The sequence below is a fragment of the Zootoca vivipara genome, chromosome Z, assembly GCF_963506605.1.
Source record: "Zootoca vivipara chromosome Z, rZooViv1.1, whole genome shotgun sequence".
Classification (NCBI taxonomy): Eukaryota; Metazoa; Chordata; class Lepidosauria; order Squamata; family Lacertidae; genus Zootoca; species Zootoca vivipara.
Window position 1 is genome coordinate 30992912 of NC_083294.1, and position 26336 is coordinate 31019247.

The 26336-nt window shown below is 47.7% G+C and overlaps 1 protein-coding gene across 3 annotated transcripts; it reads right to left on the reverse strand.

The window, feature by feature from the left end:
* On the reverse strand, positions 1–26251 carry AIFM1 (apoptosis inducing factor mitochondria associated 1). 3 transcript variants are annotated; one of them, XM_035123087.2, is made up of 17 exons: positions 26079–26251; positions 20712–20839; positions 19414–19507; positions 18959–18988; positions 18108–18232; positions 17881–18011; positions 15591–15681; positions 13943–14027; positions 13726–13802; positions 12712–12820; positions 10470–10577; positions 8557–8645; positions 7977–8117; positions 6092–6234; positions 4334–4458; positions 3788–3984; positions 1–277 (listed from the first exon to the last, which is right to left on the reverse strand). In XM_035123087.2, the coding sequence occupies exons 1-17, from the start codon at positions 26149–26151 to the stop codon at positions 206–208; spliced, it is 1818 nt and encodes a 605-aa protein (XP_034978978.2). In that variant the 5' UTR covers positions 26152–26251; the 3' UTR covers positions 1–205. The 3 variants fall into 3 exon arrangements, with proteins under 3 accessions (XP_034978978.2, XP_034978977.2, XP_034978979.2); XM_035123086.2 differs by lacking the exon at positions 20712–20839 and adding an exon at positions 23199–23341 and having other exon boundaries at positions 26079–26249; XM_035123088.2 differs by lacking the exons at positions 7977–8117; positions 20712–20839 and adding an exon at positions 23199–23341 and having other exon boundaries at positions 26079–26250.
* Between the last annotated feature and the right edge of the window lie 85 nt (positions 26252–26336).

Below are 26336 nucleotides of genomic sequence, written 5' to 3' on the forward strand. Positions count from 1 at the left end.
TTGCTATTTAGAATCCAGTTTAATTCATGGTGCAAAGAGAGCCCAAGTCTTGGGCCATTACAAACATTCACAAATATTCACACATACTGTGGTGGGCAGGACAGGGAGGGGGCACACAAGCATACGAGCTCACGCAGCCTGGTGCCTAGACCTTCATCTCTCCAGTTTCCAAATGCATCCCAGACCAAGGCTTTGGGGGGGACACTCAGTCCTCATGAATGTTGAAGAGCTTGGCAACTTCGTTCAGGTCAGCGTGCTCTTCCCCATCCTTGATGATCTGCAAGAGAAATAAAACAGCTTCTGCCTTGTGTTCATTTACCTGCTATGAGCCTACACTGTTCAGCTGAAGCTCCTGAACTGCCACTTACTCCACTCTGCTATCAACCACCATGGGGTGTCCTTTTTGAAAAGCCCCCCGCCCCTAGGCCAATCTCAGCACTGCTACTATCTCAGAAAGTGACTACCGTGTTTCTCATATTATAAGACATGTCTTATATTAATTTTTTCCTCAAAAAAACACGACATGGGTTATTTTCAAGGGATGTCTTATTTTTTAATAAAGTGCACGCGGGCGCTGTTTGCCGGGCTTGTCAAGCCCAGCAAACAGCGCCCACCGTTCTTCGGTGACAGGCGGGGGTGGGGGGAGAGCGGAGAACGATCTCCGCTTCCCCCCACCCCCGCCCGTCACACAGCACAGGGCCGAAGACCGGCGGGCGCTGTTTGCCGGGCTTGTCAAGCCCAGCAAGGAGGGCCCGCCGATCTTCGGTGACAGGCGGGGGTGGGGGGAGAGCGGAGAACGATCTCCGCTTCCCCCCCACCCCCGCCCGTCACACAGCACAGGGCCGAAGATCGGCGGGCACTGTTTGCCGGGCTTGTCAAGCCCAGCAAACAGCGCCCGCCGATCTTCGGTGACAGGCGGGGGTGGGGGGAGAGCGGAGAACGATCTCCGCTTCCCCCCCACCCCCGCCCGTCACACAGCACAGGGCCGAAGATCGGCGGGCACTGTTTGCCGGGCTTGTCAAGCCCAGCAAACAGCGCCCGCCGATCTTCGGTGACAGGCGGGGGTGGGGGGAGAGCGGAGAACGATCTCCGCTTCCCCCCCACCCCCGCCCGCCACACAGCACAGGGCCGAAGATCGGCGGGCGCTGTTTGCCGGGCTTGTCAAGCCCAGCAAGGAGGGCCCGCCGATCTTTGGTGACAGGCGGGGGTGGGGGGAGAGCGGAGAACGATCTCCGCTTCCCCCCCACCCCCGCCTGTCACACAGCACAGGTCCGAAGATCGGCGGGCGCTGTTTGCCGGGCTTGTCAAGCCCAGCAAGGAGCGCCCGCCGATCTTCGGTGACAGGCGGGGGTGGGGGGAGAGCGGAGAACGATCTCCGCTTCCCCCCCACCCCCGCCTGTCACACAGCACAGGTCCGAAGATCGGTGGGCACTGTTTGCCGGGCTTGTCAAGGCCAGCAAACAGCGCCCGCCGATCTTCGGTGACAGGCGGGGGTGGGGGGAGAGCGGAGAACGATCTCCGCATCCCCCCCCCCGCCTGTCACACAGCACAGGTCCGAAGATCGGCGGGCGCTGTTTGCCGGGCTTGTCAAGCCCAGCAAGGAGCGCCCGCCGATCTTCGGTGACAGGCGGAGGTGGGGGGAGAGCGGAGAACGATCTCCGCTTCCCCCCCACCCCCGCCTGTCACACAGCACAGGTCCGAAGATCGGTGGGCGCTGTTTGCCGGGCTTGTCAAGCCCAGCAAACAGCGCCCGTCGATCTTCGGTGACAGGCGGGGGTGGGGGGAGAGCGGAGAACGATCTCCGCTTTCCCCCCCACCCCGCCCGTCACACAGCACAGGGCCGAAGATCGGCGGGCGCTGTTTGCCGGGCTCGTCAAGCCCAGCAAACAGCGCCCGCCGATCTTCGGTGACAGGCGGGGGTGGGGGGAGAGCGGAGAACGACCTCCGCTTCCCCCCCCACCCCCGCCTGTCACACAGCACAGGTCCGAAGATCGGCGGGCGCTGTTTGCCGGGCTTGTCAAGCCCAGCAAGGAGCGCCCGCCGATCTTCGGTGACAGGCGGGGGTGGGGGGAGAGCGGAGAACGATCTCCGCTTCCCCCCCCCCGCCTGTCACACAGCACAGGTCCGAAGATCGGCGGGCGCTGTTTCCCGGGCTTGTCAAGCCCAGCAAGGAGCGCCCGCCGATCTTCGGTGACAGGCGGGGGTGGGGGGAGAGCGGAGAACGATCTCCGCTTCCCCCCCCGCCTGTCACACAGCACAGGTCCGAAGATCGGCGGGCGCTGTTTCCCGGGCTTGTCAAGCCCAGCAAGGAGCGCCCGCCGATCTTCGGCTCTGTCCCCCGATGCGCTACGGCTCGGGGAAGCAGGCAGGGAGCTCCTGCTGGGTCCCGCGCCTTCGCCTCTCGCTCGGTCGGGGCTTTGCGATAGTGCTTATTTTCGGGGTATGTCTTATTTTTCACCAACCCTTTGAAATCCTGTCATGGCTTATTTTTGGGGGATGCCTTAAAATATGAGAAACACGGTAGGTGGTCATGTTTTCTGATATCTCCGCACTGTAAATAATATGCACAATAAAACTCTTAAAGACAGTGCGGACTGGAGCCTCATTACTCGAGAGTAGCCGCAACAACCCCCTGACAGATGCAATGCAACATACTTAATCTGCAAAACCTGGGATGAGATAGAACTAATGGCCTAGCCTAGATGTTTCTCAGGTGTGTTCTCCTGATAGAGGGAGGGGGCAGGGCTAGGAAATACTCTTGTCCAAGGTCTTAGAAAACCTCTCCCAGTCAGGACAAATAGTACTGATCAATACAGGAGACAAGATGACATGACCCTAAATGAAATCCAGCTACTCGTGTAATCTTGAGGACTCATATCCTGCTTTCTCTATTCCTTAGGTGTTGTGCAAGTCAGTCAAGAAGACCAGCCCTGTACTTCTCTTCCATTAGGCTATCAGGAGCATCACCTCCAAGCCTCCTACCTTGCAATTCATAATACATTTATGGCTGTAAAGTTTGCTTTACACTAACTAGATCCTACTTGCAAGTTCTTCTCCTTGTTGTTGTTGTTGTTTTTGCCACACGGAAAAAAGCATGAGCTGGGGAAGCACTGGTGTGCTGCAGTTATCTAAATAGCCACAGACCAAGCACAAGGGTATCACACCAGATGTATGGGTGAACACATGGAGAATGACACATTCCCTGGAAGCACTGTCTGTATCTTCACTAGCATCACTCTACTGGATCACTGACATCTCATCCACGGAGAGTTGCCCATCTCCTATTCACAGCAGTCTGATTACAGCCTCAGAGTTTGGCAGACAAGTCAGTTTTAGTTCTGTTGGCTCTTTTAAAAAAAATATATATATTAAAAATTAAATCCTTTCTGAAGACCACTGATGCTAACTGCCAAACACAGCATCTTGAGGCAATGAGTGCCACAGGTTGCATCAACAGACCTATTACTTCTTCTGGACTATCAAAAGGCTGCAAGTGGCTTCTACATAAAGTAATTCTTTTTGCCCATGCTATGATTCTTTTAAGTTAGGTATCTTCTACCTTTTCAGACCCAGGGCCTACTTTTAACCCAAACATGCATTTCTTAATCTTTTCCCGTATGTTTGCACCGTGGCAACACTCCTGTTATGACACACCCTGGATCACCCTGAAGCCCACTAGTGGGTTCCGACCCACCAGTTGAAGACCAGTGGGCTAAGTAACAGCAGCCACATGGATGCCGAAGATACACCCCACGAATAAACCCGCCCCCAGACTCATGCTGCTTACCTTTCGAGCAATTGGCATCCGGTTAAAAATGTTCCACAGCACAATTCCCACCACCACTTTATCCCTGAGGTAGAATATGACGCCTTTCCCATAGTCCTCTCCCTGCTGTGGGGCCTGCAGGCTGGAAAGCGAGGCGGCCGAGACCTTGAGCTCTGGTGCTTCTAATTCCGTTTCACTCTCAGAGCGGATTCCAGTACCTAGAATAAACTTGGTCTTAGCCCTGGGCACAGCCTGTTGGGCTCCCCTCTCCTCCTCCCTGCCTTGCATGCCAGGGTCCCCCAACCTGTGGCTCTCCATATGATAATGGACTACAACTCCCATCAGCCCATGTCAGCATGGCTAATGGCCAGGGATTATGGGAACTGTAGTCCAATATGGAAGGACACGGATTGCCCACTTCTGGAATAATCCTTGGCAGGCTGCGTTTCACTCCAAGGGAGAAATCAAAAGCTATCCCTATAAGAAGAAACAAACACTTCTTCCAACCCAAGATGACTCTTTTATGAATCAACCAGTGGAAAAACTGATTAAGGAGCGAAGTTTCACCTGATTCCTCTGTGGCTGATCTTGGGGTGTCCTTTGCTGTTGCTTTAGCAAACACTCCCACAGTGGGCAAGCTGCCATCCACAAGACCAATAGCTTCATAGCCAACATCCGGGCCCAGATCACTCCTAAGGAACCAAGCAAAGACAGTAAGGGCTAGCTCAGAAATCCAAGGCAGGTTGTGACTGGCATTCTCAAAGCACAAAGAAAGAATGACTGAACACAGAGAGGCTCTGCAATATCTTGAATCTCTTTATTATAGCCCAGGAAGGTTGGCATGTCTAAAAAAAAAAAACACCCCACTGCATCCATGTTTTTATAATGTGGGCTGAAAGCAATCAATGTTTTGGAGCATAACTCTTGGATTACAAGAAAAACAAAATGCTGTCACAGGTATTATGTAGAGTGGCATGTCATTGGTTGCTTTTAGATGCATTCGTTCTACTCATGTGAACATGTTTTTAGCCATATATGTTTTATCTGTTTTTGTTTTCATTTTTGTGAGCTGCCTTGATTCCCCGTTCTATGGTAGATACGGTAGATGACAGACAGCTAGACAGACAAAAAAACTCATGGGAAGTAAGGGGCAGGGGTAAAAATACCATCCACTGAAAACCCAACAGATATCCAAAGCTGCCTCAACCAGGTCAACTGCTGTCCACCAAGCCTAGAACTGTCCACTGTAACTGGTAGCGGCTGTCCAGGATCTACTGTAACAGACTTTCCCTATCAACTGCTTCCTTTAACAGGTAATGCTGGATTGAACCTGGAGCACTCTGCTCAACCATTTTGATGCCCTAAGAACCAGAACTTTCCTATTTATTTTAAATAAAAGTTGAAGCATCAAGGACATTGACCACTGGACCAAATCCTAGTTCAGCAGAATATGTACAGCTTTTTGTTATAGCAGCCCCTTCTAACTTGGTGCTCTCCAGATGCCGTTGGATTCCAACATCCATCAGCTGCAGCCAGCAGGGCCAATAGTTAAGGATGGTGGAAATTGTAGTCCCACAGCAACTTAGATGCGCCATGTTGGCTACTCCTGCGTGTAGCTTTGGGGGAGATGTCTGGAATTCTGAGATGAGGAAAGGAATGTTCAATTTCATATTGCAAGGGGTGAGTAGTAGTAGTAGCAATAATAATAATAATAATAATAATAATAATAATAATAATAATAATAGTGATGGTGATGATTTATCCTAAAATTAGGGGAAAGCATATCAGGAAGAAATGTTAGAACCTCTCCTTGCTTTCTACTTGTGGGTTGTTGGGTGCAGGCTTTTTTTGTTTTGTTTATTTTGTATATTAAGGGAGCATTCAAAAGCCAACCTCAGTCTACAGCCTAACCATCTTATCCCCACCTTATTCTACTGCTTGTGTAGATCAGATCTCAGATGAACATTTAGGATGTGACACAGCCGTTTAGCTCCTGTAACAGAGTTTGTGCTTTTTGTGGCAGCTTTTCCAAACTGCCAGCAATGGTTCTTAGTGCATACTTAAGTGCATAAAGTCCCAGGTTCAGTTCCGGTATCTCAGGCACCAACACAGGGGGAAGATACCTCTGCCAGAGACCCCAGATAGCCATTTTCTATCAAGAGCAGACAATACTGGGCCAAATGAACCAACAGACGGAAGTTAATATGAAAGGCAGATTCTACAACTTTGCTACACCAAGTTGGTGCAAATGCAGCATGTTGAAAAGGTCCAGGAAGATGAGCTCAACATGAGCAAAATCAGACAGAACAAGAGAATCCACATTACCAGAACATGGACTGGTGCCAATATGGCTTTGCTGCTCCCGTCATGTTCTCTCCTGCCAGCCTTCCGCTCACCACAGCGTGATCATGGTGTTCCACACGCCGCCTGCCTAGCTTGATGTCATAGAAGCAAGCAGCATCCCCTGCCTGGGAAAGGTGCAAAGGGTGAGGACTGGGCAGAGAAAGGTCAAATTAATGAGAGATTTATCAGGTCCTTCAAAGCACAACAGTGGCTTCAATCTGGGCACTGTTGGTCTCCAGCTGGGAAAGGTGGCCTGAAACTCTTTTTAAGAATGCTTGCAGCATTGGTGGAGATGGAAAAAGAGGAGGTGGGCTTTTGGAGAGTGATTAAAACTAGAGCGGAATGAAGCTGTCCCATATACAGCACTGAATATGCTGCTAGTCACAGTCAGGAACCCTTAGCTATTTTCTTTTTGGGGGTGGGGTGGGGGGTAGGAAATTTGTATCATGATGAGGACCAGAAGCTCAACTTTCTTCCCTTAAAATGGGAACAGTTTCTCAACATCCTATGCACATTACTAGATTCCATGTCAACAAGCATGTTGACATGGAATCTAGTAATGTGCATAGCATGTTAACCCCTTTAACCCCTGCTCCTCAAAAGCAACATGCTTGGATGTTCCTTCCAACTGTCATCAACCAGAGGGAGAGAAAACAGTATTTGGGCACTCCTTCATTGTGATTAGATAAAAACAGAGCTTGGTCTCCCCCACTTCCTCCAGCAACCAATTTCCATTGCTGAGACCATTCAAGGGAGAAACAGCTGCAGCCACCTCTCCATCGTACTTAGACCCAGGTACATGACCTGCTGAATCACTGTCTGGCATACAGGTGTGGTGAGTTTTGGAGGAAAATTAAGACAGTCTAAAAATAGACTTCTCCAACCTGATTGCCTCCAGGTAGTTAGGACTCCATCTCCCATCGGCCCCAGCCAGCAAGGATGATAGGAGTTGTAGTACAAGAACATCTGGAAGTCTCCAGGTTAGGAAACACTGGTTGAAACCATATCCAAAACAGACTGTTGTTCAATTTCCAAAACCTTTCCATCCTTAGAACATCCAAGGAGAGAAGCAGAGACAGGGCAGGGGAACCACTGATGAACAGACACAGTGAAATAGATCACAGGGTGATGGATAAATAACTGGGGGTTGGGGATGGAGAGGGCTAAACTGGAAGCATTGCAAGCTGATCGTTCTGCAGGTCATTTGTAAGCATAATGTTCATGATGTGTACGTAAAGCTTGTTTTCTTTTGTAAACCACATTGGGAGAGCTTTGCCCTGGAAAGCTCCATGTATGTAACCACTTTAAATAATAATTGCTGCTCTTATTATACAGGTGTGTCCCGTTTTCCCCCTCCCCACTAAAGTGTGATCGATTTGTGTGTGGTACTGGGAAATAATTAAACAGATCAATTCAAACTTGGAAATGGTGGGGGAGAGCTGGAGAGTCCTTGTGGCTCTCTGACACAAGTCACTGAAGAGTTCAGTGAGGGTGGAGGAAGCCCCCAAAAGACTGGAGGCACAGTGGGGATTTGTATTGGCTGCTCAATCTCCTTGCCTAACAGCCGACGTGCGGGGTAGCTCAGGAGCAGCACTGCTTTCCCGCGCATTCTCCAGCTGTCCCTGAGCTTCAGTTCCAGTTATGGATACTTTTGGATACAGTATTTTTTGTATGGATTGAAGAGAGAGTGGCAGAGGTGTTTAAAGGGTGTTTAGGGGTGCTCCCCAATTTATGCAATTTCACTTATGCGCACATAACCACTGCATTAAGTGGGAAGTTGCCTGTACTAAATCTTTATAGTCAGTAAACTCTCCAGCAGCTCAGGCCCATTCAGACGCTCTCTCCATACATACACAAACACACTTACCACCCAGATATTGGAGCGGGCCTGGAGCTCTGCATTGACCCTAAAGCCCCCGAAGTCTGAGTCCACCTCCAGGCCAGCTGACTTGGCCAGTTCAACATTGGGCTCCAGGCCCACAGCTGCCACAATGTGATCAGTCTCCACCTGAGTAGCAGAAAAAGCAGACCGTTTTTTAATTCCTCTGAAACTACCTGCACTATGTGGCTGCCAACACTTAGAAGTCTTAGCCCCAAAGTGCTTACAGTCAAAAATTAGAGAGGAGAAAGCAGAGGAAAATGAGTGAAGCAGGAGTCAGCTTAACTGGGGTGGAGAGGGGAAAGTCTATGCATTTATTTCAGTTACAATGACTTGTTGGTTTCAGTAGGGAGCAGGAACAGAGGGTTGAGTTACATTATGATCACGATTCACTCCTTTTGTGCACAGACACACACACATAAACATAAGAAGCAGGACCTGATCACAATAGCACTCTCCCCTCCTGTGGCTTCCAGCAACATATTCACAAGTGTTATACTGGCTCCGACAGTGGAGGCAGAACATGGCAAAGGCAGGTGATCCATCTTGTCATTTGCCCAGTACTCACTTTCCTTCCATCCTTTAGTCTTATTTGCAGCCGGTTTCCAACAACAGATACAGACTTGACAATGGCATTGGGCATCACATTCACTCCCTCTGCAAGTAAAGCACAGAAAACAACTACTGTCTGATGGCAGGAGGCAGAGAGATGCAGTGGACAAAGACAGCAATGCTAGGGCTCCCAGATGTCTGCATTTTTCTGGACATTACTGGGATTTCAAAGGTAGAATTGACATCTGGGGGGAATTTCCAAAAGGTGGTGCTTCGTCCTGGATTTTAGGCAGGTCAATCGGCAGGTGTTTTAGGCAGCACAACAACTTTGGGATCTTCTTTAAAAAAAGCTCAACAACTTTTGGGGTGTCCTGATTTTTACTTTTTGAAATATGGGAACCCAAGCAATACCTGAAGGTTGCACATGCCTTGCTGCCTACACAGAGCAGAGCCAGGCAGAGAAAAGACACAGCAGCAGGGTTGGTCAAGATCTGGACGGCATCCAGCTCACCCCAGGGCAGCAAAAGGAACAGTGCTGGTGCCGCAACACCTTCAATTTAAAGCTAGAGATCAATAACTTGTGGGCCAGGTTTGCATACCCCATGCTCATTGTAATTGCTAGCACTGCATTCTTGCCTGCCACCTTTCCTTTCAGTACCGGAAGTGTGCGCATGGATGCTAACTTTATGAGCGAGTGCCTCTACATGCCTTGACTTCCTGTTCTTCCCCGCTCCATTTGTGCTTTCCTATCTATTAGGCTCATCAGCCTGCAGGCAGGTACTGTGGCATTTTAATAAATCTGTGCAAACTTTAGAAGCTTTGTAAACTAAGCATGCAGGGATGGAACAGGAGTGCCACCAACCATTACAACACAGCAGAGAGAGAGGAAGTGGGGGATTAGAATAATAGAATTGTAGAGTTGGAAGAGACCATGAGGGCCATCAAGTCCAGCCTCCTGCAATGCAGGAATCTTTTGCCCAACGTAGAGCTCGAACCCATGACCCTGAGATTATGAGTCTCACACTCTGCCAACTGAGCTATCCCAGCTTTTGCTTAAGGCGAAACATTAATAGCTGAGTCAGAAAGAGACTTGGCAGGGCAATTACAGAGGCATGGCAGGCTAGGATGCAGTTTACAAAAAGGGATCTTGCCTATGGTTATAGCTGGCAGCAGGGAGATCTAAGGAGGGGTTGCAATGCAGGGTGCACAGAAGTGGGGAAGCTTTTTAAGTCAAGGGCCACATTCTCTCCAGGGTGGGGTAGGGTGGGGAGTTACATACCAGCAGAAACTCGCTTTAATTCTGTTTCTGCCAGTCCTACCCATCCCCCCCCAAAATCTTTTTCTTTCTCATGGCCCAACACAGAAACAGAACTGGCTCACCAGGAGAGGAACACAGCACTTGCTCTTCATTCCTGCAAGTTGCTGGGAGAGATGAGGTGAGACTGCAGCTGGATGGGAATTTGCCACAAGCCAGATTCAGCCTGCACAACAGCAGTTCCCCACTCCCGAGCTGCAGGAAGGGGCTTACACCTGGCTGTCCAAAGAGCGAAAATGCAGAGTAGCAATTGCAAAGGGAGTCAGAATGCAGATGCTAGGTGGCTGCTTTGGATGTAATTGGCAGGGCAGATATGCTATAAGCAGCTAGGAAAATGTGCCTTGGCCATACCGAAGGCATGAGATAAGGATGTTGGGGTGGCAAGCCTCAGCTCTGCCTCCTAGGATCAAACGGCAGAGCTGCCTCATGGCACAAGAACTGTGGAACAGAAAAATGGCTTGGAGACAATTCTCATGCAAGTCTTCCTGCTGACAGGCTGTTGCAGCCTCAAAATCAGACCATGCCAGTCCACAGCCCAGGCTGACACGCGTCTGGGTGCTTAAGGATAGCCTCCCAACAGCTCCAGCACAAAGGCAGAAAAGGGAGGGCCTTACCTCGCCTGACTTTGTTGGTGGTCCAGTGGCTCAAGTACTCAGGAATAACTTTGCCCATGTTGCCATTCTCTGGGAACATCTGGATCACTTCTAGGCCCCTTGACTGTGCTGCAAAGGGAATTGGAGAGTGTGGGCTACAATTTGTTTTAGGGCATAATTCAAAGTGCTAAGTCCTAAGGCCTAGGAGCAGAGTACATGAAAAATTGTATTTCTCCCATTTAAACCTGTCCGTGATATAAGAGGCCCTTCAGGTGTCCCCACCTTCACAGAGTAAGCAGGAAGAGACCTGGAAAAAAGGGTCTTTTATGAGATAGCACCCAGTGCAAGAAATACCCTCTGCAGACATGCCCACATGGTACGGTCATAGAAACTGTATAAACCATAAAATTAAAAGTTGGAATGTGTGTGAGAAGGGTTGAGCAAGTGTTTGCAAGGGAACCATGAGACAAGGATGGAATTACATGCACACAGAACTATAGCTGTAACTAAAGGTAAAGGTAAAGGGACCCCTGACCATTAGGTCCAGTTGTGACCGACTCTGGGGTTGTGCGCTCATCTCGCATTATTGGCCGAGGGAGCCGGCGTATAGCTTCCAGGTCATGTGGCCAGCATGACAAAGCCGCTTCTGGCAAACCAGAGCAGCACATGGAAACGCCATTTACCTTCCCGCTGTAGCGGTTCCTATTTATCTACTTGCATTTTTGACGTGCTTTCGAACTGCTAGGTTGGCAGGAGCTGGGACCAAGCAACGGGAGCTCACCCCGTCACAGGGATTCGAACCGCCGACCTTCTGATCAGCAATGGTTTAACCCACAGCGCCACCTGGGTCCCTAGCTGTAACTAGGAGGAGGCAAAAGATAAGAAAGTTGTTATGGCTTGCGATTATGCCAGTAGAAGCTAATTGGCAGAAGTACTGCCATATATGGACATAACAAAAAAGCTTGTGCTTTTTTCAAATTTGGGAGGCCACCCTTCAACTACTTGTTGGTTCAGGTTGTGTTGCACCAGCCTGGCAACACCTAAATAAAAATCCTGTTTGACTGACAATTGGTGTCTGGGTTCTATTGGCTGTCCAGGCTGAACCCACAGGCTATTGGGTATAGAATCCAAAATTCCCCCAACAGCACCATCAGTGTTAGCTTTCGGTATCGAGTCAATAGAATTCACTGATCGTTTGGGGGATAATATCATTTTACAATTTTCTCAATTTGCAGGAAGACTGCAGGTGTTCGCTTCCATTGCTTTATCTCCTGTTTTTATCTTCAGTGCTGATGCTTTCTGATACTGTTGCTTCTTGATGCTGCGTGCATGCATGAGTGAGAGACAGATTCATGGTAAGATACCTTGGGAGCAAAAGACCAAGAGGTGGCATATGAATATTTAAACACCTGCGCATGTGTGAGCACACACAAAACTGAGAACAAGATTAGTCACAGCAAAAGCCAGTAAATGCATGTACACCTGCTTTTCTTTTATGCCCAGCAGACTTCTGCACACTCAAAAGTGAGAAACTCCTCAAGGCTGGTGTCTGTCTGCTTGGCTTCCTGGGAAATTGGATTGGTACACATCAGCACTTAGGCAGGGCTGTTGTGCTCCAAGCTCCCAGAATCACCCATGCAGGAGAGCAGAACTTCAGTATCCTGAGAACAGCCCCATTTAATACATTAACAACATTCTAGTCCTCATCACTGCAGAAGAGAGTCGGGGGTGGGGAGAGTGTCTGAGCAGCCTCTTGTGCAATTTCAGAACCTGGGAAGATATAAGCTGGACCTCTAGTCATCAGCGGTGAGGATGGAGGGCTAAGAAGCCAGTCATTTTCTAAAAAAGACAACAGACTTAGCGCAGCTAGTCTACAATTAACCTTAATAGTTCTCTCAACAACTCCTCCAAGGAGTAAATCAAAAGGCAAAAATTTGAACATGGGCACATGGGCAGAACGTGTGAGATTTTACTTGCTGCCAAACTGACCTAATTGCAGTGACAACAATCCAGACCTGATTCATTCCTTCAGAGCAAGGCAGCTCACTGCATTTATTCCACTATTCTCATTTCTAAGTCCTTGCATTGTGGCAGAGTGCTTTAAAATTCTTGCCTTGTTCATCACCACAAGCAGCAGGTTTGAACAGGGAGTAAAAATGGTTTAGCCAAATAAGCTTGATGATCCAGTGGCTATTTATACCCTTGTCTCACACTCTCAACTCCTGCTCTTTGCAGACTCTCACTAATCAGAGGTCACACTTACCTCTTCGCCCCAAAGCACAGGCTAACTCACTACCCAGGAAACCACCGCCAATAATGGTGACTGACTTGACTTCTCTGGAAATTTTCTCTAGTGAACGGAAATCTTCAACCTGCAAGGAGACAGGGGAGCATTTCAGTGGTTCTCTTTAGTCAGTGTTAGTAACAGTGTCCCTGCTCAGTACATTAATCAGAAAAGTTCTTAGTTTATAGTTTCTCACTGAGACCAGTGAGCTACAAGGTGAGCAGAGGACCTAGGAACCCATTCTCCTTTGGTATTGCTTGAGGTCTACAGGTAACACAAGACAGGGATGTAGGCTTTCCATTATCAAACAATGAAAGTCAATGCAAGCTAAGTTAGCAGTTTGAAGGAAAGCCAAGCATTTGTTGTCTGTTACTAGTTGATTTGGTAACTATGAAAACTCTTGGTTATGGACAAGATTTCAATCCAAATTAAATGGGGCACAGAACCTGTTCTTTGTGGATGACAGTCTAGAAAAATGTTTTTCATTTGCTGCACATTTTTACATTTTTTAAAATGCTCTTAACATTTTAAAATGTTTGTGATTGTTTCCAATGTTTTTAATACCTTTCAACTGCACTGTTCTAACTACTTTGTTGTTTGCCACCCTGGGCTCCTTTGTGAGGAAAGCAGGATAGAAATTAAACTCTCTCCCTCTCTCTCTCCACACTCACACACTCAGGAAAAACAACACATGAAAGGCACTTGCATCTAATGTTATAAATTTGGGGTGGCAGGGAAGAAGACAAGGAAAAAATGAGAAATTGCTCTGGAATTTTCTGATATCTTTCATATCTTGAGATGTTCAAGAAACACTAGCGCTTGTCTGCTTTGCATTTTTTCTTTGTTTTTTTAAATATGCTTTTTAGGGGGGGAATCAATAAGCTTTCAGTTCAATACAATTTCTTAAAAACAAGCCAGTTAATAAGCATAAATTCATCATGGCAACTGATGGGTGAATTGTTGGTCAAAAGATGGTTCCCCTCTTCGGATTACCTTCCGGAAGAGGGTGAGCCTCTGCTGCACCTCTTTGCCTGCCTTCTCAATCACAGGAAGATTCCTTGGAGAACCACCTGAGGACACAAATGAAATACCAAAATCACATGTAGGCAGAATATCAGAGCCCTCTGGCATCTTGGCTAATACCTCAATACACCCCATGTCCACCCACTGTGGACTAAAAGAGAAAAAGAAGCAGCCTCCACATCCTAACCTGTGGCAATTAAGCACTTGTCATAGGAGATTTCTGCACCGTTGTCAAGTTTCACTATGTTGCCTCTGATGTCCATGTGGACCACCTGCAAGTCAAACACAAGCTTATGTTTCACAGAGAAATGAGTGAGCACACAGAACCTGAGCAGCATTCCCTATTGCAGCCTTTCTCAACCTTGGGTCCCCAGATGTTGTTGGGACTACAACTCCCATTATCCCTGACTACCAGTCCTTCCAGCTAGGGATGTTGGGAGTTGTAGTCAAAAAGGGCCTAGGGACCTAAGGCTGGGAAGAGCTGCCCTAATAACCTTTGCATGCCAGTGGTGTGGGGGGGCAGAGGCAAAGGGGGCAGAGCAATGGCAGGGGCGTAGCAAGGGTGCCACCCTGGAGGGACAGACAGTTGGTGCCCCTCCGCGACTCCCAAGCCGAGCCCCGCCGCCCGGTAAAAAGCCTCACTCGGCATGGCGGCGGCTGGCTTCCTCGCTCACCTCCTCTGCTGGCGCGAGCTTTGCTTCTTCCTTCCTGCTGGGCAGAGCCATTGAGGCGAGGCGTCCCTGGTCCGCCCCTCGCCTCCGCGGCTCCGCCCAGCAACAAGGAAGAAGCAAAGCACAAGCTAGCCGAGAAGGTGAGTGAGCAAGCCAGCCGCTGCCGCGCCGAGCAAGGCTTTTTACCGGGAGGCTGGAGGCTAGCAGGGAGAAGTGTCCCCTCCCACCCACCTGCCGCTCCCACGCTGCCCCCCCCAAAGATGGACTTTTGGGGAGAAGTGCAAGCGGCGGCACTGGCACCCTGCTACTTAGAGCGCATGCGCACCCCGCTACTTAGAGCGCATGGCTTCCAACGCCAGTGAGCAATGGTTCTAACTCTTACTTCTGCACAGCTGGCTTCATTCAACCATGCAGAAGCCAGAGATTCCCATTCAGTCTATCGCTATATTCATGCAAACAGGGTGCATCACTGCAGTTCAAAGATGTATTCCAGCCAGGAAAACACACACAAGGAGGATAAAGAGAAGGGCTGGTATGGGTCATGGCCAAAGCAGGGGGGGGGAGTTAGCAGAGAGGCTTGGCGGGCCAACATTGCCCCCAAGGCCTGAGATTCCTCATCCTGCATACATCATCTTGAGAGGACCTCTGATGGGCTCCCCTGACTTGGGTGACAATAAGAGAAATGGAGGCAACCACTGCTAATGGAACAAACTACAGTATCCACTGCCTGGTGCCAACTCTTATCTTCTGGCACCAGGCAAGCCCTTTTTAATTTTTGCATGCCTTTTAACATTTCTCCTCCCTAGGAACATAGGAAAAAAAACCTAGGCCAAGTCAGGCTACTGATCTATCTAAATACACATTGTCTATGCACTGACTGACAGCAAAAGCTCTCTACCATTTCCAACAGAGGTCTTTCCCAGCCTGGCTTGGAGACTGAACCTGTAACCTTCCACAGCCAACATATGTACTCCGCCAATGAGCCAGCCCCCTGTTAAAATTGGGTGTCATGCTGCTTTATATACAGCAGCATCTCTTTCAGTTTTGACACTGATTGGGTTTGTTATTGATTCTGCTTTGGTTTCAAGAAATAAATAAAGGAGAGGATATAAATCCCTTCAGATACGGTACTGATGAAACAGATGTAATCAATGCTACACTAACCTTCCTTCCAGTGAGGACGGCCACTCCACCATTCTCTAAGTGAGGCAGGTCACGTGCAGATACATAGAAAGACGGTGGCTGGAAGTATATACTGCATTGGGGTGATAAATAAGATGGGAGAAAGTGATGCTCCACTCTAAGTAGCCATTACCTTCAGACTTGCTTCCTCCACATGCTCATACCCAGCAGTGGCCAATGTGGTCCCCTCCACATGCTGTTGGATGACATCTCCCATCATCCCCGACCACTGGCCCTGGGGCTGGTGGGTTTTGGTAGTCCAACAATGCCTAGAAGACCCTACTCTGCCTATTCCTGTTTTAATATCTCCAGAGGTGACCCTGCTTACCAGTGCTTGCACTACTTTCCTCAAGTTAGGTAGCTGAAGATTAGGACTTCTGGGTAGCGATACCCTCTGGGTGGAATTCACTGCCCCATGAGGCCAGCAAAAGTCAATCCTTGATGAATATTTAAAAGCGGGTAAAATCTTAGTTAGGAACAACACTTGCTGCTTAAGACTGGCTGCTGCTGCTGTTATTTTACTGTTGCAGGCTATTATTATATAGGGTGCCCATTTTTATTGTGCTTACTGTTAGATTATTATATCATTATATCATCCTATATAATAATTTGCAAGTTGTCCCTGCGTCCAAGCTGTCCCGTGTGTCCCTGGGGTACTGCGCATGTACCCCAGAGACACAGGGATTGGACGGAGGGACAACAGCCAACCGCCGCTCCGCCAACCGCCGCTCCGAAGCCCAGTCTCATGCTGGAGGTGCACGGCGAGGCGGCGGGGGAAAGAAGCGCTCCCCCCGGCAGCCTTGCCGCGCACCTCCGGCATGGGACGGCGCTTCCTCGGCGAGGGAAGCCGGCTTTGGCTTGGCGGCGGCGGGAAGAAGAGGAGGAATTCCTCCTCTTTTTCCCGCCGCCGCCAAGCCAGTCCCCAAGCCGAAGTGCGGCGCGGCGGGGGCTTTTCGCCGTTTGCCTTCCCGGAGCGAAGGGGGAGGCAAACGGCGAAAAACACCCGTCGCGCCGCACTTCGGCTCGGGGACTGGCTTGGCGTGCGCGGCGAGGCGGTGGGGGGGGAGAAGCGCTCCCCCCCCGCCGCCTCGGCACGCAGCGCCGGCATGGGACGGAGTTTCGGAGAAGGTCTCCGAAGCCCCGTCTCATGCGGGAGGTGCGCGGTGAGGCGGCGGGGGGGGGGAGAAGCACTCCTCCCCCCCCCGCCACCTCACCACGCAGCGCCGACATGGGACAGGGCTTCGGAGACCTTCTCCGAAGCCCCGTCTCATGCGGGAGGTGCGCGGTGAGGCGGGGGGGGAGAAGCGCTCCTCCCCCCCGCCGCCTCACCAGGCAGCGCCGACATGGGACGGGGCTTCGGAGACCTTCTCCAAAGCCCCGTCTCATGCGGGAGGTGCGCAGCGGGGGGGGCGGGAGAAGTGCTTCTCTCCCCCCCCCCGCCGCCTCGCCACGCACCTCCCGCATGAGACGGGGCTTCGGAGACCTCCGAAGCTCCGTCCCATGCCGGCGCTGCAGGACAGCAGCGTTCTAGCGCCCGTTTTTAAACGGGCTGAATTCCACTAGTGGGTCATAAGCTGCCTCGAGAGCCCTTAGCTTTTGGTCAAAAGCTACTAAACTGTACAAAAATACATTAAACTTAAAACTCAAAAGCAATTCTTGGGAAAGATACCAGGATCCTTCATGCCAGTGATGAGTTGACCTCATACTTTTTATAAAAAAAAGCACAGAATCTTCATGGTCCACCAGCATGTTTTAAAGGTACAAAGTAAGCAATTCACAATCTCTCAATACTTAAGCTGTAACTGATCTGTTTTGAGCAATCATGAGTATACACTCTTGCTCAAGGACATACAATGAGCCATGCTGGACCAAGAGCAAAGAGGTCCATCACTGCAAGGATCCGGCAACGAGCAGGTCTAGGAGCCAATGCCCCAACCTGCAGATAACAACCCAACTTTTTTGCTCCAAATTTATTCAGTTGGGAAAGACCTGCAGCACTTGAGGGAGGAGGTGCCTCAGGAACAGCTAGCAAATTCATACAGGGAGCAGGGAACAAAAAGATTTCAACCAGGATAGTAAAGAGCCTTGACCAGGCTTTCAGGGACCTATTCTGCACCACTCATTGCCAAGTAGGAACATGAGGCACCTATTTGGGTGACAGCAGATACTTTCCAGGGCATTGCTTTGTATTCCAAGTCTCAAACACTCACGTTGATTATCATTTTGTCACATTTGGGGGGCAAATGTAGTGAGGGATGAACAAGAAACCCACCTCCTCTGTTTACCATTCCATTGCTTGAACCTCAGCGTTTCTGGGACATCTGGGTCATCTGAAAACCACAGTTCTTTGGAAAGTGGCGGCCGCATGTATGGAAGTTCAGGGTCTTCAGACACAATCAGTACCTTGGACATGAGGCAGTGGAAATAATTACCTCGAGAACCTCAACAAGTACAAGAAAATTTGACGTCGCAGCCAAACTCCGTGCTTCTGTCACTTACCCTGGCCCCAGGATCTCGAGCCCGGATGGATCTGGCTGCAGCAAAAGCAGCAGTGCCTCCACCAATTAGTAGGAAAGGTGCATGGGACGGAACTTCTGGGCGAGCGGCTGCTTCTGTTTCTTGGGCTGCAAGCAACAGATAACCAAGTGGACAGTGAAGGCAACCACAAAGGTACACCCAAACAGAAAAAGGTCTCTCGTCCAAAAGAAACAGAAAGGGAAGAGAGCTAAGTCTCATCTCTCTGCCTGAGAATAATTTTAATACCAAAGAAACAATATTAGTGTGTAATATAGTGACTTCATGTATTCAAAATGCATCTGATATTTTTGTTGTTGTAATCCTCAGAACACCTCTATGAAGTAGGTCAATAGTGCCACCCACAGATTGGAAATGAGGGGCTGAAGCTTAGAGGACAGTAGCTTACCTAAAACCACCTAACTCCAACTCCTATCAGCACAAACAACAGTCAGGTGTGATGGGAATTGTAGCAACACTTGGAGGGCCACAGGTGCTCTGCTCCTGCTGAAAGCTTTAGTACAACTTAGCAAACCCTCCAAAATAATGATGGTCACGCCAAAGAGACAAACAAAGTCAGTCTAAAGGTTAAATCCCAGGTTAAATTCCCTGACATCACCATGTAGGGATAGGAAATCCTGGAGGGCAGGAGATAATATTAAGCTAGACAGATCACTTATAACCCAAAATAGAAGAGCGGACAGCAGCTCCATCATAGCCTCCACTGCAGCATTTATTTCTGAACCAGCACACATTGTAAAAATAACACTATTCAAAGATACTTTGGTGGTGGTGGGAAGGATACAAAGTCTGTCTGTCTTGAAGCACTCTCTCACCTGCTGTGCTCTGGGAGGCAGCATCTGCTTCTGGAAAGAGAGGAGATGCAATTTGGAAAGCTGCCATGTGCAGGTAAGCAGAACGCAACTTCACATCACACACAAATCAGGCCAACATGCTAATTTGAAGGGGATGTGTGCTACAGCTAACAGGACAGGGTCATATTTGCTCAGAATCTTACCGCTACAGGCCCGTTTTCCCTCTGTTGACAGCTCCATTTCCTTACATGATGGTAAAACCTTTTTAAAAAGTGAACCTCATTTGAACTCTCTTCTTTGCAGGTCCCAGCTTGCAAACCAACATTTTATAGCAGGGACCTGCTTTGACTCCTATCAGCCCCAGCCAGCATGGACAGCTGTCAGGGGTGATGAGAGCTTGAGCTCAACAACATCTGGAGGTGTTACACATCCCTCTTCTAAAGGTTGAGGCAATCCTGATAAAGCTGGATACATACCTGACAGAGGTTGTGCATCCTGCTCGGGGCGCTGATCCATTGTTGCAATGCGCTCATTATACCGCTTTTGATCTTCTCTTAATACCTTGTACGCCTAGACAACCAAACAGGTGACAATTTTGACATATGTTTGGTTTATCTTTGCAATTACTGTTAGCTGAGCAATTGGCTTTTGTCCACCCGGCACACTCAGGAAAAGTGGCTTCATTCCAAGGAAGTAAAGCAAAAAAAGGGAAGTGTCTGACTCTCCAGGGGAGGACAGTGGGAACACATTTTATCCAAGGACTGTGGGCTTGAAATGCAAGGGGGAATTTGAGAGTCCCCTTTTGCAGATGGGAGAGAATTTCTGCAACTCTAAGTGAAGGTTACTACAGAGGACTGGCCAGGCTTAGATTTAGCAAACATATAAAGGTGCAGACAACTGGAAAACCTGATCAGTAGATCAGCAGCTACTGGCCTCGGGCCAAATTCAAATGTAGCTCCCTTAAGGCACCATCAATGCAGGGGCAAGACAGCTGTGGGATGGGGAAAGCAGTGGCTGTGGTCTTGAGAGGCTAGATAAGTCTCAGCAGGCTAGTCGTACTCAAATATTGCCTCTAGTGAAAGTCGCTGCCGACTGGAGATATATTGCTGAGAAATAAAATGGTTCAAAGTGGACTATTTCTTCCCCTCTCAACAAAAAGTAAATAAATAAAACCATGTATACTTTCCCAAAGGGGCTCTGAAAAAGTAACAGGATACCCCAACTCTATGCAAAAAGTGAACTAAAGCATCTATTAGCAAGAGCAAAAATCACACAAATATGAGGGAGAAGAAGTAGAGGAAAAGGAAAGTTAGCAATTGCTAAAAATGAAAAAGTGTGCAAGGTTCTTCTTAAACAGGTACAAAATTATGTAAGATAAAAGAATAATGATGGAGAAACGAGAGAGATAGACAGACAGAGAATCAACAACCATCAACAAAGAAGCTGAGCCTTCAAAGAAAGCAGGAGCAAAGACAAGTGTTTGATTTACCACAACCAGAAGCATGAACTCCAAAGTCAGCCTTCCCCAACCTCTCTAGATGTTTATCTGGACTCCCATTAGGCCAAGCCAACATGGCTGAAGGTCAGTACTGATGGGAGTTGTAGTGCAACAACAACTAGACAGCACCAGGTTGGAGAAGGCTGCAATAAAGCTCGAATTTATAGAAAGATTAGGTTGTGAACATTTAAGTCTGCCAGCATGAAATGGCAAGCTTCAGTTATGTCATGCACCACCCACCAGCCCAGGCAACAAACTCAATGGAAAGCAGCTTACATAAGCGCCTGCCCCCGTAACCGCTCCTCCTACTATTAAGAAGTACATTAGGTTGTTGCTGCCCTTGCCAGGAGCACCTGGAGACGTTAGCGATCTAGAAGGGGGTCTGAGATGCAGGCACTGCAAAACTAAAAGGAGACAGGGAGGAAAGAGAAAAGGGAAAGGAAGCAGAGAGCTCTGAGTATGAGATTAGGACACTGGATTATACAGATCTTGGGGTGAGCAAGGACTGTGTCAAAACCAGTATGCTAAAAGACAGAAGGTGTTTATTTATAGTAAAGAAAATAACTCTTTTCATCCCTGATTCATTGTAGATTTAGCTTTGACCATGAAAAGAAGCAACCTTGTTCAAGAACAGCCACTGCCTCCCCCTCCTGCAGCTGAGGAATGTGAGAAGGTGAGGTCCACACATAATATCTGCTAGTTCATGAAATTATTCTGCAGAAGAGAATGTTAAAGCAGGTGTCTGTCTTACTCCCAGATGCCACAATTCTTCCCCATTACCACCAGCAGTTGCAAAGGTTCTGCTGCTTCTTTGGCTTGGGTCCTAAACATTTTGACATGATGATGATGATGTATGAAGTGGCAAAAATGCACAAGCGGTGCACACTATTCCAAAGGTCCTTTCCTAACATTCAAAATAAATGAGAGGCACACTCTGAATCTCCATCTAGTTGCTCTCTGAAATTATTCGCATCCCTCTGTCCAAGGAACCCAGCATAATGTCTTCAGCTGGCAAGTAACTGTATATTTGCACAATACACTAGATTTACCCATGACTCCACCAAAACAGGTTTCAAATTGCCCACCCCAAACCCTATACTGTTTCTTTAGAGGAGGAAGCACATGCAAAGAGTAAAGTGTGTGCTTTGCATACACAAGTCTCCAGTTCAATTGCTGGCATCTACAGTTTTAAAAAAGTATTGGGAAGTAGGTCATGGGAGATATCTCAGCCCCAAACCCTGGAAAATTGTCACCACTCAGTTGCCAAAACAATGAGCAGCTTACTAGGCCTCTTTTCATTTACAAGATCAGTTATTAGCTCCTCTGAAGAGTGTTTTAGGCTGTCCCCAACAGTTTCCCTTTAGAAAATGATTTTGGTGTGGTTCGACGGCAGATCCTCTGAATGGTTTGGGAAGCATCTGATGCTGCATAGGTGCTCAAGCTAAGAAGGGTTAGACTTGGCCAGTCCCTGGGATCAGAGACCACTGGGAACCTCAGGTTAAAAGTAGCTAGTATAATAAATATTGCTTAGAACAATATCTTTATATATTGTTTTGTTGTTTAGAATACCTAATGCTTTAATTGTAAGCTATGCTTTATATAGACAAAGTCCAATGCGAAAGCTTTCCTAGTAAAAGGGTTTCAACAAAGAGACAATGGATGACTGGTAATAGCCAGACTGGTAATAGACTGTGATTTGGATAATAGCCCTGGAAAGATCAACTACTTGTCTGAGCTAGTAAATATTTCTTACCCCCATTCTCCCTAGTGTCACAGTTCCTGGCAGTTACTCTCAAATCAGCACAACTCCAAAATAGCTGGTCAGTAGTGGCACCAGTGGCTGATGCAGGATTTCACCGGGGTTGGGAGCAAGAAGAAGAGACACTGAATAATAGCAGCTTTTCTATTTTAAAGGGGTCTCCAGTAGGCCATGGAAAGCTTGCTGAGATAGAGCATCAAAGCAAGACAAATGAGCCAAGAACTAAGAACATGTTGCACAAACGCAATCAAAACATCCTGCAGATCCCAACTGCTTAAAGACTCAGAGGTTCGATTCTCAGAGAACAGACAAACCAACTGTTCTGCTATCAGGTTCACGCACAAAGCTCATGTACCCATTCTTTCCCCAAAGTTTTCCAGTGATGGCCTGCAATAATGGTTTGAAATGGATTTCCAAATCTGTTTTGGAGGCAAACCATAGTTTGATCGAGTTGAACATAACAGCCACCCATGGTTTACTCAAACCAGGAAGGGAATCAGAGTGTGCAAGGGGTGCAACAAGTCTGAGGTCTGATCCTGGTGACCAAACCACAATTTAAGAACCAAGCCAATTTTCCTTTTTTGTCCTCGGTTAAGTCCTGTTATTTAAGAATCTGATTTTAAATGATAATTCATAACTGACCTTCTTTTGAAAAAAGGGTATTGTGGGAGGACTTCCAGAACGGATTAAGTTCAAGAACCAAGGTGCCACTGTATAGCAGACATAGTAGCCATTTGTTTGTGTATATACTGTATTGTGTTTACCCTTCTGGTGAGATAACTGAAACAATGTGAGAGAAAAGGTTAACTTTTGAGCCAGGCCTAACTTTGCTCCTTTAGGGTATTAAGAACACTGTGAGATTTTTGGAGACGGAAAAGAGAAGCACAGAAACAGAGATGAGAAGCAGGAAGAGCAGAAACCAAAGGAGAGCTTAGAAGAGAAATGACCACCGTGTAGCAGGAGACATGTTGCTCTTTTCTTGACCATCAGGCCTTTCTACTTACATAGGCCCCTGCTCCTAAGGCGGATAAGCCCACAAGAAAGGCAAAGACAGTATTTTCGCCTTTGCCTCCCGGAACACCAGAACTAGTCATTTGTCTGCTCAGCTGAACTTCTAAGGGAACTTTCCATCGCTGAAAGAAGTTGCCTGGAAACATAATTTGTTAGGAGGGAGAATAAGTCAACAGTGTACCTTAACACACTAGCTAAGTTATAAATTGATAGTGGAGCAATCTACTTGTTTCACAGTGAGTGCTACATTAGTACTAAAATTATTTCACTGAGACATCCCAAAAGATAAAAATTGAACTGTCTACCCTCTAATGCAAAGCACAAAGGTGAAACTCAGATTTAAAATAAGGGGCTCAAGGTGGCTCACAACAAGGTTCCTCCTCTTCTCTCCCCTCCCTCCCGGTCTCTATAATCACAATCACTTTATTATGAAGGTTAAGTTGAGATACAAGGGCCACATTAATTCTGGCTTACCGTGGTTTATTGTGAATGTGAAATAGGCTGGTACACATGCTGTCCCATCACTCCCACTTTAGTCTTCCCCGGGGCAAGCATGTTAAGCAAACCAGGAAACCTTGGCACCCTGTTATGTCTGAACCAAGAATCATGGTTTGTAGCTCCTTAAGAGGCCATGATCTCCAAGCCATGCCTCAGGTTGGCTAGCAATCATGGCTTGTTAGGAAGCAACAAAGAGCAAATGCTTCAACACCTGTACTTTGAAACTCCCTGCCTATTGCTATTAGGCAGGCACCATCACTATAATCTTTTAGATGCTTGCTGAAAACTTTTTGTTTCAATCTTATACCTATCATATGCAATCCTATACATGCATATTAGCCACACTCAGTGATACTTCCTCCCAGGCAAGTGTGCAAAGTTACTTGGTCATTTTCAGTTGGCAACTAGGTTCAGCAAGATACACTCAAAGGTACTGATAGAACTGTAATCTATATAACTGGCAACTGTGAGACCACAACTTAGAACCATAGCAAGCTTTGAGGCCACAGCTAAGAACTAAGTTTAACACTGACTAAAAGCATTGACTGACAACTTGGCATTCCATTCCTGTCTATAGGCAAGTGGACTGATTTCCAAAAGGAAGAGTAACTGTTCATAAGCACCCATTAACTTCTCCCTGTTACTAAGTCCCCTAACATTACAAACCTGCAAAAAATTTACTCACCTGCTTTGTTCTCATAAGGGACATTGCTCTTGTGAGTGAAAAACAGACTGGTTTGTTTGTTTAAAGCAGGCTTAAAAGTGCAGCAAACATGTGAAGGAGTGGCAGAGAGCACTCTGTCCCTCCTTCATCAGCTTGCTAACTCGCCTATGTGGAATTCCAGGTCCAATACAAGACTGATTCAGCTGTGATTTGACACCTTCAAAGACATAGTAAAGGTTAAGTAAATGGGAGTCTGTTTTCCCCATCATGCCTACTACAATTTAGTCACATGAGTCTTGCAGCCCAAGTCTATGCAAAGCTAAGGTATTCCTAAACTTAAAGTCAATGATTTCAGTGAGTTTAGGAATACCTTAGCTTTGCATAGACTTGGGCTGCAAGGCTCATGTGACTAAATTGCACTTGGAAAGATCTGGAATTGTTGTTGTTGGCATCCATCTATCTGTACTTTACACATGCTTATTACTTAATTTAATAAGCCCCACTGAAATCATCAGGGATAACTTCCAGGTAGACCTGCTTGGGAATATTACACTGGTCCTCGTTTTTTTCTTTTCTTTAAGATTTGAGACTTATTTCCAGGTAAACACTTTCATAATTGACCAGGGAGAAATACAGGCTTGCGTTCTCAATTTCAGAAATGAGATCATTTTAGGAATTCAACAGCCAAATATCTACACTGACTAATTAGTTAGATATATGAACACGTCAAGTGCTGGGCTCTTCTTGAAATCTTTCATTTAATTAACCAACACCAGTAGGGTGTTGACTCTAGGCACTGTACTTAAATATTTGTCCGTTTAGGTTTACCAAATTCTCTTCTCTGGCCTCTTAATACCATTCTACAGTAACTGCAATCCTAATCAATTTGAAAATAAATAAATGTTCTCCAAAAATGTAGGCTATTAACATATGGGTGCCAACAAAGGCTTCTTAGGACATAAACAAAAGGATGAAACAACAGTAATAATTGGTTGCAAGACCAATAAATCTACCTTTTAGGATAGAAAAGTGAGTTCCATTCACTTGGAAAGATCTGGAATGGTTGTTGTTGGCATCCATCTATCTGTACTTTACACATGCTTATTACTTAATTAATAAGCCCCACTGAAATAATCAGGGATAACTTCCAGGTAGACCTGCTTGGGAATATTACACTGGTCCTCGGTTTTTTTTTTTCCCTTCAATAGCTTTGGGGGAGACTTGACATGCACAGCAACCTTTGCAGAAGTATAGCGTCATAACGACCCATAAACTTCCTTGGAATAAAGCGTCAGTTTCGCATTGTCTTTGTGCATTATGCGGTACCTTGGGGTTTTTTTTGATCTTGTTGTTGTTAGCTGGCAACTCCATCCTTTACTCTCTCCTTAGCCCAACCCGCACCCCGAGAATCAAAGCAGGTAGAACTTATTTCCTTATGTGGACATCTGGAACGAACGAAGCAATTTCATAGCTAGAAGAAGTTGTGAACATGTTACCTACGTTCAGAATTAGCGTGTATGTGTGTGTTTAATGTACCCTAAAAAGAAAGACATGTCATTTATGGCAGTCGTACTGCAGCAAGGGAAGCACTGAACCCATTTTCCCGAAGGGGAGACTGAGGGACTTGAAAAGACCTTCTGGAGATTCGCACCCCCCGCCCCGCCTGCCCTGCCTTCCCCTTTCAGGCCACGCTGGCGAAACCCCCGCTCACCTGTCCCCGCACGGCCCCGTGACCTTGGGCCCAGCGCCCGCACTAGTCTGGTAGCCACGCGGCAGCGGAACATGATGGCGGCGGCAACGGGCACCGACCCGACTCAGGTCCGCTCCCGGGTCTCCCCCTCTACTGACTGAAAGGCGTCCGCGCAACGCCGGTCTCCCTGCGCACGCGTGTTCCCTGTCAGCGAACGCCGCCGCTCTAGGAACGGGGGCGCTGTGACTTTACGGTAAGGGGGAGGGGCGCCTGGGAGGG